The sequence below is a fragment of the Anopheles funestus genome, chromosome 2RL (assembly GCF_943734845.2).
Source record: "Anopheles funestus chromosome 2RL, idAnoFuneDA-416_04, whole genome shotgun sequence".
NCBI classification, from domain to species: Eukaryota; Metazoa; Arthropoda; class Insecta; order Diptera; family Culicidae; genus Anopheles; species Anopheles funestus.
In genome coordinates, this window is record NC_064598.1 from 81,834,306 (window position 1) to 81,848,274 (window position 13,969).

At 43.6% G+C, this 13,969-nt stretch overlaps 1 protein-coding gene across 12 annotated transcripts in view; it reads left to right on the plus strand.

Annotated features, from left to right (window-relative positions):
- Positions 1-13,969, plus strand: part of LOC125762841 (aryl hydrocarbon receptor nuclear translocator homolog) — a 196,042-nt gene that overhangs the window by 12,270 nt on the left and 169,803 nt on the right. For 6 of the 12 annotated variants that reach the window (XM_049425378.1, XM_049425381.1, XM_049425386.1 and 3 more), the window contains one exon: positions 1,799-1,859. In XM_049425378.1, the coding sequence (XP_049281335.1) occupies positions 1,799-1,859 (61 nt within the window). Of the gene's footprint in view, positions 1-950; positions 1,543-1,798; positions 1,860-13,969 lie in introns of those variants that run through there. The other 6 variants (XM_049425379.1, XM_049425382.1, XM_049425384.1 and 3 more) reach the window with 4 other exon arrangements.

Genomic DNA, 13,969 nt, shown 5'->3' on the forward strand with positions numbered 1-13,969 from the left:
TATCAACTGCATTCGGCAACACACAGTGCTCATCTTCGACCGTACTAAAGGTTGTTACACCATCCGCTTCTGCACTGTGTTCCCGTATACTGCTCAAAACCCCATCCCCGTCCATATCCGAGCGGGGAGCATCCCGTATTCTTCAAAGTAAAGGGCATCAGTTTTAGTATGGTTGCGACAGGAAGTTTTACGTCCCCGTGACCGGGTAGAACACGTGAGACACGGGTATATACTGTGCATATCGTGGTTTGCATACTAATGGACCTAATCTAATCAAGCTGCGCTTCACCACAGCTCACTCTGCCCCTCTCCCCGACAACTCTCCGTCCCCACTGTTGGGTATGTTGGAAGATTGGCAAAATACGATTGGGGTGTCAAAAGCGGTACTCACCGTGCAGCATGCTAGCATACCTGACGGGGGCCAGGTAAAGTTGAGATATCCTTCGCCCATCCCCTTACCCGTGCCGGTTTGGAACATCATCCTTACGATGCCGTTTGAATGACTCCCGGCATTGCTTGCCTTGGTTTGCGTTGTTATCACGAAACGGTACAGGTCATGCGCATTTCCCGAGAACCGATAAATGGACAGCAGCGTGTGCTCGGTAGGTTGAATGGTGCCCACACACACCGGTTCTATGCTGCTGTGTGGAACACTCTTTTAGGTTCTCCTTGTTTTTTTTTCTTTCTCGATGGGTGAAGCATTAAGGGGTGAGCCATTTGCACACCGTTGCATTTTCCACAAAAACTAAGTGAGTGTCTTAGTTCGTCTTGTCCCTTAGAAAGGGGAAAAAGTGTTGCTTTCGGAGAGAGCGAGCATCTTCCTAGCTACGGACCAGAGATGATACTGCTCTGGGAGCGAAACTTTGGGAAAGAAGTTTTTTTTCTTCCTTGTTATCAACGTCCGATTCGGTTGTGTGTGTGTGTGTGTGACTATGCAGGACGTATCGTAGTCGTTTTTCCTGCATTCTTCGTCAGCTTACTCAAACTCATCATACTCTAGCGTCCTTTTACGCTGAACGGGAAACGCTTTGTGATTGTGTCTTGCAAGCAAAACAAAAGTGCGCTCGTCTAGTCTCGGTGTACGTAGTGGTGGCGTGTGGCTGTTGATTGGCGATATCGATGGTTGGATTTTAATTAGCCCAGAAGTGCTGTTGCGGGTTACCTTAAACCGACCGTGCGATTGAGTACTGTACGCGCGATCTAAGCAATTAAGGGATTTCGTTTTGTGGCTATTCTTGAAAATTCTTCTCCGCCAAGATAGGAAGTTGTAATACAGCAATAGACAGGACAATTGTTTTCGCTTGTTACACACAGGACAGGTGGTTGCAAAACGAGTGAAAATAATTGAAAGAAAAAAAGTCAAATTGGCAGAATTTTCGCACTCCCTCAAAGCCATTCCAATCGCACCATTCATTCGCTGTCAGTTTGGCGCTAACCGATTTAGTGGATAGTTGTTTCTCCTCTTCGCAAACGGACAACATAACCGCACGATGTGGGGCTACGGAGTTTATGGCTTTGATATGGCATATGCCGGCACCACCGGTAAGTGTGTGTCTGTACCGAACGGTTGTCCATTGAAAATGAGCATCCAGAAAGTGTGCCGGTCTCGGGTGCTTTTGATGTGACAGTTGTTTCGTGGCGTGTGAAAATGATTTCGATTTGTTTACCTATCAAGAAGGATTCGATTGGTGTTCGGAAACAAGGCGGGGGGTGGTTGTTACTGATTTGCATGTTCTCAAGTGGGTTTTTAATTTTCGTCTATTTATTTTGCCCTTTCTTTCCTTCTTTTCTTTTCCAGTAGCAGACCCCAATCAAGTGGTCGCGCAGCAGAAGCGTCGAGTCGAAGGGACTAGCGCGGGGTAAGTGAATAACATTCGATTGGCTTATCATTATTCACAACATTAAATAGACGTTATGAAAAAAAAAATCGGAAAGTATTAATCCCAAGAGAATATTTAAAAACATGTTAAAATAGGCCATTAAAAGAGCATTCAATAGGAATGCGGTCCTTTAGTTTTGAATCAACAGGAAGATCAATTTCATTGAAATTTGTATTAGAAATTCAAAAAAAAAAATGTTCAGATGTCTTTTTGAACGTCACCGCATTATCCCGTCGAGGGGTTGTGATAATCGTTCCCCGAGTTCACATCTGCTGACCCCGGATTACAGCACAGCCGACAATTTGGAGGCATCCGATGTGTAAATAAAATCAATAAAAATTTAAATAGAATTCAATAGCATCCACTCCTCACTGTGTCCACTGTTCGATTGAACCAAGGGAAGACATTCATGCATTCTCCCGAGGGATCGTAAACCGGCAGTCGAACAACACACACACACACACAGGCTAGACACCTTGGTGGAAATCGTACCGAAAAGTGTGTGTGAGGCAGCATTGGTGATTTCCATTTTCTTGCATATTTTCCCAACCCTGGTATGGGGGTTTTTCGAATTGCTTACCTTTGGAATTTATCCGCAACGTTTGGTAACCGTGCCGGTTCGGTGTGGCTTTCCTGGTCCGGTGTGTGAAACGATATTTCTTCTTGGTTCTTTTCGACTATTCGCTATGTTGCGGTACACATAAAAATGTTCCGTCATGGTGGGTGTAATTTTATTTCTCATAATAATAGTGAAATGTTTGATTTTTTTGTTGCTTAAATTGAATTCTTAATATTCTAATGCTATAAAAATAATGTACGATATTTTGTACGATAAATTTGTCTTAAAGGGATCTAGTTTAATGATTTAAGTTAATAATATTTTTTTACCCAAAAATAATGATTACTTAAAAAAGTTAGAATTAGACCAGGCGTCTCCATATGTATTGAAGTTTGTAGCTTTTTATTTCTGTACGCCCTCACAATCACCCAGAACTGCACACTGACTTGCCGAATGCCCTTTGGGTGTCACATCTTGCAGCAGTGGATCGAACCCCCCGGATCGATTCAATCCCGATTTCATTCCCTGTTTCTTTTTTTTACGATCAACGTATTGCCTGAAGGAACCATTTCCGAGTGTATCTCACCGGTTCCACATTCCCACATTACCTTCATTTCATAAGTGCTTACTTGTGCAGTTCCAGCTGGTTCGGGATGTGTGTGTGCACTTTGGTGGTTGCACTTCGAAGAATTCGATTACGGGTGTCTTCTACCCATTTCGACTGTAGTGTTACTTTTTTTTTGTCGATTTTATTTTTCATGCCCACAACCTGTGAAGCAACCGAAGCATAAAGTACATGGTGGAAAAATTAGAAAACTTTCAACACCTGCACCAAAATAGTGCTTTTCCAGTGGTTTGATATTCGATGCAACATATCGTTCTATCGTTAAAGTGGTTTGAGTAGTTTCATGAACGAACCTAAAATTGGACGCCTCAGCTGACCTCGGCAGGGGTGGGTTTGATTTTGAAGCTGCCGTGAAGCAAACTGTGCTACTGAAATCGTAAACCAGAGTATCCTAAACGGTTGTCTCAAGGCAAAGCGAGAACAGTAAGTTACAGTCAACGCCGCAATCCACCATGATGTGGAATTAAATCGAATTGAACTGGAGTTCTTGGGGGGTTTTTTTGTTGTGTACTTTTCTTGTTATTATGGAATGGCTTCTCTCGGAAGTGAAAATAGCAAGGTAGCAATCTCGATTTGGCGGGGGAAGGAAAAGAAGCAAGAGACAATATCCTGCTGCTAGCACAATACATAGTTTTGGACCATTTTCCTTGGATGTTTCCCATCAACAGGCGGCGGCCCCCAGCAAAATCGGCCCCCGATGGTAGTAACGACTATTGCCACATCTTGATCTGTGTTTTCCATTCCTTGTCATTTCCAATCCAAGTCACTGTTGGCGAGTTCCGACCATCCGCTCCAATCCGCTCATCGTGGGTGATAATACCATAGTTTACCGCTTGCTCTGCCAGCAAGCTCGTCGGCCAAAAAGCTGTGTTGAGTCCGCTAGCTGGTGGTAACGGGTGTACCGAACAGTATGGAAACGGTATATACGTCCTTGGCGTTCGGCATTTGGTGTGTTTGAGCTATTACTTCAAACCCCAACAGCACTGTGTCGTTGGCACCATTACCGTTCTGTTTTGTCGTTGTTTTTATTTCGGGCAATAACGATTCTTTGTCTTTATGTGCATTTTTTTTTCTTCCTCCGTTCGTTTTGCTTGTGCTCCGTATCATCATTCCGTTGTACCCATCCGGAGCACTCGCCTTTTTGGACATCTCAGTAGAAAAAAACAGAATGGTTAAGTGCACCGACACCCATGCTGTCATATCGCACTTTTACCGAACCGGTTTGATGAGAAAGGGCGTCGGGAAATTATGGGGAAAGGACATCTAGTTGGGATCTCTGGTTGTATTTTTTTCACCTCCACTCCGTTCCTCACTCAACTCCACCAATTCTGGAGAAGATATTGGAGAAGGGAATCCTTGTGGAGGAGGTTTGCGTCGACGATGATGATGATGATGGTGACGATAACTGTTTCTGCGTATTTGTTCAAGATTCCGTACTCTGGCCGTTTGTATGGCTTTTTCAAGTATTTCACCTTGCGTCTTGGGCGTTTTGTTTTGTTTGCCAAGCAAACAACTCCCGAGTAGGAAGAATATACGAAAGCGGATGTAAGTATGATGTCCGGGTGGATGTTTTCATGTGTCCAGATCTTCAGGATATATAGCTTTGAAGTATTTTTAAAAGTGAGAGGAATGTATTACGAATTGCTTTTTGGATCTTTTTCAAAGATCTTTATTGACTTTAATATTGCTAGCAATTGTTAATGTCAAATTCATTATGATCGTGTTAAAGCATCCAGGAGAATCATTATCTTCCAAGTGTCCAAGTTAGGTGCTGCATCTGTGGTACACAAAGTTCTCCGAAATTACCCATTCGGTGTGTGGTACCTGTACTGTTGTTTTTCCTGTCTTATTTTCCCTTGTTTCCCCACCAAGGTTGCTCACTTTGCACCAACTGGTAGCTACCAACAAGTCCCTCCAGTGGAACAAACAAACGGGGCTTAAACCTGGGGAGGGAGGGGAGCCCTTGTGGCGCTTAACGTTTAGATGGTGACGCTGTAAAGCGAGGTTTTCAGGGAAGGCTAAAAAATTTCCATAACACCATGCCACATGTTACGGACATCGTCCTTTACGGTACTGGGGTACTGCGCATGTTCCCGAGAGTCCGATGTGGAAACCGTATGCTCTCCGTCACTGAGCAGCAGTTCATTCTCACCTTTTTTTTGGCCCGGTTTTTCATCGACAATTTTCTTTTCACCTTTCTCCAATTTGCTACCGTTGGCATTAGGACAAAGAAAAGGATGAGAGGAACGTGAAATAGCAAGATAACAGAGTGTGTTTGAGTGACAGAGAGAGATAGGAAGAGAGAGAGATGGACCTCTTTTTTGGGTGGAAAATTCGTGAGAGTGAAAATGTGTAACTCACCCGAAGGGGAACATCGTCAGCGTGTATTATTATTATTGGAATTGCAAACAAAAAATACATATTTTCCAACTCGTCACTATCGCCCCTTTTCGATCTGTACGATCCTTGCCTTGCCGTGGTTTTGTGATGAAGGGATGAGAGGTCGTCACCGGAAGAAGGGTAAGTCGCAGTAGACAATCGTACACACCCACACCCGTACGAACAGTTTTACACCCAGGACCTAGTTCGGATGGATGCTTAAGGGTGAGTTTACTAACATCAGCCACTAGCGGATGGTACATCACACGACGCGGGGGGTTTCTGTTTGGTGTTTGTGCAGTGGATGCAGTGAGACTTGCAGGGATGACTTGTAGAAGAGAGAGAGAGAGAGAGAGAGAGAGAGAGAAAAGTGTAGATGCAGCTGAAGAAGAAAAGTAAAACAAGGATAATGTGTTTGGGAAGGGTATGATAGTATAAGCTTTACCTTAACCAGATGCTTTAACTCCCTGTTACCGTAAGGATGCGTTCATCAGCATGTGTGGAGGGTGTCTGTATGCCTGTCTGAATAAATGCATACGGTTGAAGACCCCTTTTTTCAACGCCAGCTAATGGTTCATCCTTTATCCTGCTTGTTATGTTTCAAAAATTAAAAAAAAGGCAAAATAATAAGCACATTTTAGTAACAATTACAATATTTTTATTTAAATTTAATTCGAAAGCAATAAATATGGTCATTAGAGTCAATAGAGTCTGAATTTGTTACAAATGTTTATTATATTTTAAAAACTCAACCCAATTAATGGTTGTATTTTTGAGATATTAAATTACTTATTTTTATTTATGTTTACAATATGCTTCTAAGAAAGCTATAAACAATCGAGACAATTATATCGCTACTGATAAACATAATATGATAAGAATTTATTCAAACAGAGGATTACAGATTTGTGTACAGATAGTGAAGGACATTGTAACACTGCAGGAAGTAGGTCGCTGAGCCCGCTCGAACTGTACGGCATTCAGCATCCCGTAAACATGCATGCCACCATGCTAACATTCTTACAACAGCGTGAGGCCAATTATGGACGGCTGCTTTCCCCGAGTTTTGTTTTCCACACTTCTCCCGGAAACCTGAGTGACACGTGGTTCGTTTCGCTGCATAACGGCGCCTAGACATCAATCCCACCCGACCCCGGTGTCGCGTTAGTACACGCGCCTGTGGGCCTGGGGCGTCAATGCGAGATGCGGTCTTTCAACGCACTAAAGATGGGAAGGATCGATAGGTATTTCACATTCATACCATGCAAAGCATCGTAAACTGTCATCCGCTTTTGCGAGATTGAGTTGATCTTCCCGGCACATTAAATCTACACACCAGCCACATACACACACACACACACACACGCTAATACTTGCAAAAATGCTGCATAAAACTGGAATGTTTTTAGATTTGTTCGGATCCTTTCGTTTGCGTTCACTCTTTCGTCAATGTGTGTAGGGTTCACATTTTCTTGGTTGGCGCGTGGAAATTTCCAGCGTTTTGGCTGATTAGTATAATTTTCTGCCAACGAGTTTTACTCGAGGAAGACAAAGAGAATCGAAAGAAACACATGCGAGTGAGCTTCGTGATGGAAATTTATTGTACCAAGTGTGTTGAATATGCAAAAGTTCCGTACAGACACACACAGCGCAGTATATTGGTTGGTGCCAGTTGGTACACTCTATTCTAGTGGTTTTTACATCCGTTTTAATCCGTACTTTTCACTTGCTGGCGTATGATTTTACAGCGTTTGTTTTTTTTTTGTAGTGTTTTTTGGTGATTTTATTTGCACTTGACATTCATGTTCTTCCGTTTGCAGCCAGATACTTGAAAAGTGGTTTTATTTTCTGACGCATTTTTCGCGTAGAACTAAATAATTTCTTTGCGTAGACTTAAAGACGCCTGGTTTGGGGGGAAAAAAAGAAATCTTCACTGCGGTAGTAATAAAAACAAAGAAATGTATAACATGAAATGAAAATGCAGAACGAGATGAGATTTTATTGAGATGAAGTGAGCTTTAATATGGGTGTGAGTGTATTGAAATTGAATTTACCAATTAGGAACGATATAATGGATCTTTCTTCGAACACAATTTGTACGCATGTATCATGCGTTTAATGCTGCCATAGGGAAGTAAATATGTGGCCCGCTTTGTGACCATTAATTATGTTCTTGATTGAAGGCGCTTACGTTAGGGGTGGAATGAATTCTCGTCAAGTTTAGTGCCGGCTTCGGTGATATGTTACAAACACTATGGTGCTGTCTGGCCAAGAGTTCCAAACAAACTGGATCATCCATTCTGTGTGTGTGTGTTTTTTTTTCAAACCTCCCCAAACAAATCAATCATCACGGCTGTCAGTGGCGTTGCGTTTGGCTTCGCACGGGCGTCTGTGATACGTTACGTTGAGCTTTATAATCATTCCGTTCATCCATCAATATTCGAACGAATGCGCTCGGGGTAGATAGGTTATACCTGGCATATACACGGTTACCATATGTGTAGAGCGTGGTGCCTCCGATAGTTCCATTGTTAACCTCCTGCCACAGCACTTGGTTGTTGGTGTCACTGAGACGGCTTGTGCGAAGGTATCGTCAACATAATGGTGCCGGTTGTAAGCATTTAGCTGTAATCTTAACAAGCAATCAAGCGCCATGTTACATGGGTTTTGAGGGCATGCACACATTCGCTAACAGGGGGGGGTACACATTGGAAGCTAATTGCCGAGAGAAACGAATAAACCGTGTGGTTCTTTGTCGGTGGGTAATGAGAGTACTCGGGGTATTATAGATATTGGGATCTGAATGGGTATTGGGTTTTCCATTCTTTTTTCCAATTCTAGATCCTTCCCCTATGCCGAGACCTCTGGGTAATGAAGACCTCTCGGGCAGTAAGAGTTCGACAGGCCGGAATGAAACGTACACAAAGTACTGTTTACGTCCGCTCACAACACGTATCCCCAACGACATGGTCCCGGAACCATGTTCGATAGGTTAGTTATGAGTAGAGGCCTAGAATTTTGAAGAGAGACAGAGCGGATACCAATCAATTAATCATTTTCTTTACCCAAAAAAAAAACAATCTCCTCGAATGTAATGAAAACGGATCGGGAAGTGTGTGTAGTGCCATTCCATTCCAAACGGTACATTGTCGCGAGTTCTCCCCCAAAAAGCGCTAGAATACACCCACCCCTTGGAAGGATACACCTCCGCACATTCGAAAGCATTAAACGGTGTAATCGATTGTTATTAATGAACCATAACAATCCGAAGCGTCCGAAACGGGACTAGGGAACTCTTGGGAATTTCTTGGGGAGTTTGATTGGTTCGTTTCGGTTAGTGTTGACTGTTTTGTTTTTTAGTTTACAGCTACAGAGGCCTGTTTGTCTAGATGGAATTCCTCCTCCATCAAAGGATCGTGTCCATTTTTCTAGCACAAATGAATAGCTGGATGCTTTTGGGCGAACATTGCTGTGTGAGGAGGCTCAATGTTTGAGACTTGTTTTTATTTTTGGTCTCCTCATTTTTCGATGCCATTTGCCTCGATGGTCCTTCCGATGATTGATAGAGTTCTGGATGGGTTCGTTCGAGGTATGGTACCATTGGTACCAGAAGTCTCCAGAAGGAAGGCACCCTTTGTGTGTTCGATCGCATTTTCTTTCCCTCCACCCCCACCCGAGGTCTGGTTGAGAAGCTCGTCCTAGAAGAAAAAGGAAGCTAGTTTTCTTGCGCGGGTTTTTTTAACGAAAAAGGCAATAGAGGATCTGTGTGTTTGTGTGTGTGTGTGTAGATTGCGAGAAACGGGAGGGTTTTCTTTCCACTTCTGCCAAGGGCCAGACGATTTATGCGTACAACAATGCCGCTCCGTTTCACATCGTGCGGAAGTTCTCATCGTTCCGGTGTGGCAAAAAGGAACAGGTCTTCAATTCACAGTGCCCCAAGAATTGCGTATGGTGTCAAAATGGCTGAAAATAGCTGCATAATTAAGTTGCGTATAAATTGCGTATACGGGCAACGTTTTGTTACGGCTCGATGCTTTCGACGTGGTGCGTAAGCGCTTCCCCATCCCGATACGTACGGTACTAAAGGAGGTCATGTGGGTACCAACTGGCGCTGGCGTACGGATGTGTATTTAGTAGGTTTTGGGTTTGGGTGTGTGTGTATGTGTGTATATGTATTGCTAAGCAAATGATTGAACGATAACCGTTTGCCGATTGTGGAACGGAAACTTGTTAGAAACCTTCGATGAGTAGTGCGTTCCAAGATTTCCAAAAACCACCGGAATCCTTATCCAAAACGGATTTTCTACACAACACCCCGGGGGGTTATCTCTGTACGCGATCCCCAGCCCAGACGAGACGGGCCTAAACCGTAATCGAACAGCAAGTGTGCAGTTGATAGGTTTGAGTGATTGATAATTTCTTGCTCGTTTCGGTAGCTGTTGTCTAATCCGCAATCCCTTCGTCTAATTGATTGGTGTCCGGTATGCCGATCCCGGGAGTCAATCATTGCTAAGCTATCGAAAGAAAAATCCCTGCGTTTGACGACTGTTGACCAATAAATTATACTCAGCACCATATGGTGTTTGCGTACTCTACGTTATGTATGGGCCCTGTATCCTTTCGGAAATTACTCGGAAATGAAAAATTCTTTTATTCACACCGATATATTAGATTCTTTTTCTCCATTTTATCCCACGCTATTTATTCCCCTGTGTGCATCGAACGGATGTAGTGAAGCTGCGTAATTAGCTGGCAATTGGGAAACAACTTCACTTCGTGGGAAGAATTTCCTTCTTTTGGTTCTTGTTTCCTCTGAAATGACATTTTCAGGCTGCTGCAAATTATTATCCTGTGATTGAAGCAAGAATTGATTAAACTTACCGTAAAAAAAGTAAAAAAGCAAAATTTATACTCGAGAGATAAATTACAACCGGCGTTATCTGTAATATGATCCTTCCATGCATGTGGAACTCGGATACGGGTTGACACGTTTAAGACCGCGCCAGCCTATCGGATACATACGCACACATTAAAGATCCGGCATAATTACGATCTATGTGTGAGGATTTTTGTCCTTTTTTTTGTTGGTTCATACTCGTTTTTGTCGCTTTTTTTCGCACCCAATTTACATCTCATCACATCGACGCTGCCTATGCTTCATGGAGGTAAAAGTTCTGTTCCAATTACAACGCTTCTGTTTCGTGGAACGCCACGAGATGGGGGAAAAAATATGCGTTCCTATCGACTACGGGCACCCGTTCAAACCGGAGACGGAACGCTTCCCTCCACAGGATGTTGTGGAAAAGTAAACAATCGACCAATAATCACTTCCCACACCGGATCAGCGGAATGATCGAAGGTGAGCGGCACGACAAAAAAAAATTGGAAATATCACCATATATGTGTTGCCAGAACGGCGACCCAAATGAATATCCGCTCGGATATATGGTTCCTCCGATTTTGCAGGATCCTGGTCCAGGTCTGCCACTGATGTGTCTGGGTGTGGGTTTACGTTCCGAGAACTGTTGATTGTTCCAATTCGGATTTAGGCTCTGTTCCACTTCCCAGCGGGTTTTATGGCGGGGAGATGATACGCAATTTATGGATGATTTTTTTTGTGTGTGCCATCCTCGGGTTAAAACCTCAACCCAACAAGTGTCCAGAGGGTGACACTGTGCTTATTTTGTGCTACAGCACAGCTTCCGTTGTGCTCTCGCTAGGCTTTTCCGGTTCCGGTGTGCGAGTGGCGTATGGGAAAATGATTTGCGATGCTGTGTCGATGTGAAACGGTGGAACTTTTGAATCGATGTGTTTCACACGCCACTGTTTCGGATGTTGTCCTTTTGTTTTGTTTGTTCTTGTTGTGGCAAATCCTTTCCCACCCTGTGGGGGGGCGTTGAGAGATATGGTGTTGTATTGGCCGGTATAGGAAGGAAACAGGAAATTGAGTTTTGCATGAGAGAAACAATAGTGGGTTTAATTTTTGGAAACAGAACTTCCCGGGGGGGTATGTAAGGTGGCAAAGAAATTGTCTCCAAACCCTGTACGTCCAAAGAGCGTACATTGCGAACATGAAATGTACCTTCTAACTGAAGCGAACGGACGATTTTACGACGACACATGGCTAAAAACTACTCTCCCGATCAAAAGAACGTTAGTTGTTGATGTTTTGTTTCCTCTTTTTTCTTCCTCGATAGTACGATTTTACTGGAAGAAGACGCATCGGAGTTTTGTTGGGTGATATGCCAGTGAGTGGCAAAGGGGCAGCAGCACCCAACGGAGGTGACACACACACTGCAGAGTACTGTCGGTCCCCGGTCGGTAGGGAAAATGGGCCGAAAAATGGTTTACGATGTGCGTGTTAGTGGTTTTATATTTTTGGGGTTTTTATTTTACTTTATTTTATGACATTTTACTCGAATGAAGAAATTTTGCTCTGGTGCGCACATTTGTAGTTTTTTGGTTTTGTTTTTGGTGAAAGTTAACTTTTACTTGCCGTTTTTGGTAGGTTTTTATATTCTTCCCGTTCTGTAGAACACTATTTTCCCTGGTTCATCTTTCGGCTTCGTATAGCAAATGGGGTTTCATACACATACTCTTCTTCATTTAACCGTGCAAAGGAAATGCTCTAAAGCTAGGGAAGTACGTCAGGTCTGTTTCACCGACAGTGTTCTCGGAGAAAGTGCTCTGGGCCCGGTATGGGGGTAAGAAACTAAACACGAACTGTTTCCCCAAAAAACAACGACGAGGACGACGATGGTGAAAGTAAGTAATCCGTCGTCCTTAACGTCGTCCCAGCAGTCAGAATGTGACTGTTCGCCTGATGCTTCCCTGCCCTGAAAGAAGGACAAATATTTACTCAACGTACGGCCTCATTGCCGTGGATCGGATAAGGTGGCAAATGGAGGCTTTGGAGCAGAGCGAACTTCTGCCAACTCCCCGGAGACACATGGTACAACTGGGGCCACCATACTGCCATGCTGCTTCTCGTATTTGTGGGGACAGGTTTTGTCTCGCTGTTTCTGTTTTCTGGTTTGAAGTTGAGCGGCGAAAACTACTACCACCCCTCATCCCCCGGATGGGTGGACACGCGTACGAGGTGAATTTGATCAAAATGTTTCGCTTAAATATTTACGCAATAAACATTTCAGATGGATGTCCTTAGATAAAGGTTCGGCGAGGTACTTTCGACCTCGGACCGTTGTCCTTTTCTTTTTCGTGGAGAGGCTTGTTTTTGGTGGCTTCCTCCTGTTTTTTTTTTGCTGCTCTCCAAGGTTTGCTCCACTCAGCGACCAAATGTGGAGTTTTTGCTTGATGGTTGAGATATTTAGGGTGAAACGAAGTTTGAGTTACTTGGAGCAATTGTAGAACAAAAGTTGGCATCTCCATCGAGAATAAAATGGCATACTAAGTAGAAACGGACTCATGTAGTGCTCAGAATATTGCAGAATTTAATTGTTGATTTATTCCGCAACATTGTTAATATAATTCTTCCATTCTAAATTGGTCTCTTTTTCACTCTCAGAAAGTATTAATTCACATGTCAAATCCCATCGCGGTTCACAAGCGCTCCGTGGTTGCATCTTTATTTTGAGGTTAGTTCCTTCTTTATTCTGCTATTCCGCTCCAAAAGGGGGAAGTTTGTTGTAAAAGTCAATTATTTTTTCCTTGACAGATTTGCTCTTTCCTTTAAGTAAATTCACAACTTCGGAAAGTCGGCAAATGATCACTTCGCGAGAAACCTCCGCACGGCTCGATTTCTTGCCGTGTCTTCTTCCTTTGCTCAGGACACATTTTGCTCGAACCGTTCGTACGAAGATGTAAAAGCCCCAGCCGCCCTTTCCCGTGTCTGGTGCTGCTGGGTTAAACTTTACCAAACAAACTTGATCCCCAGGAGAACGCACTAACTGACTCCGAGTTCGTTTTGTTTTTTTTGCTTCCGCTTCCCACTGTGTGTGAGGGTGGCCGTTTCGCGCTGGTCTCCAGTGGCACCGCAGATTGAAAGTTAGCTAGGCCCGCGCCAGATACACAACAGGTGCGGTGATGGAACGTTCTTCAATTTCGTCCCGTGAAGGATGTGGGCCACAAATGGAACCGGCATGAAATTTAAATTCAAAACAAATAATGCATTATGCTACGCTTTCCGTCCTGTTGTCGGTTTGATGCGACCCGCGGTTGGCTTGTTGTGTTCGCGCAAATTCTACCGCCGCGGCCGGTTCGATCTCGGCTGTGAGCCGCAAACATGTTTCTGGTTCGGCTGCCCTTGGTGACACGCGCCCACTTTCTGATTGAAATTTGTGCAGAAATTTGTTCTGTCGATTCCATTTTCCCCTTTCGTCGTGGCAAGAGGATGGTGTGGAAAGTGTAATGGAAATGTGGAATCGAGTTTTTCAATCAGTTGCTGTCGGTTTTCTGAAAGGAATCCATTGTAAACATGTGATGCAGTTTATGCAATGTAACAACTTTTCGAAGAATGGAATTTATTTTTATTTTTTACAGTAGAGCCTTCGTTTTCTTGGGGTACGA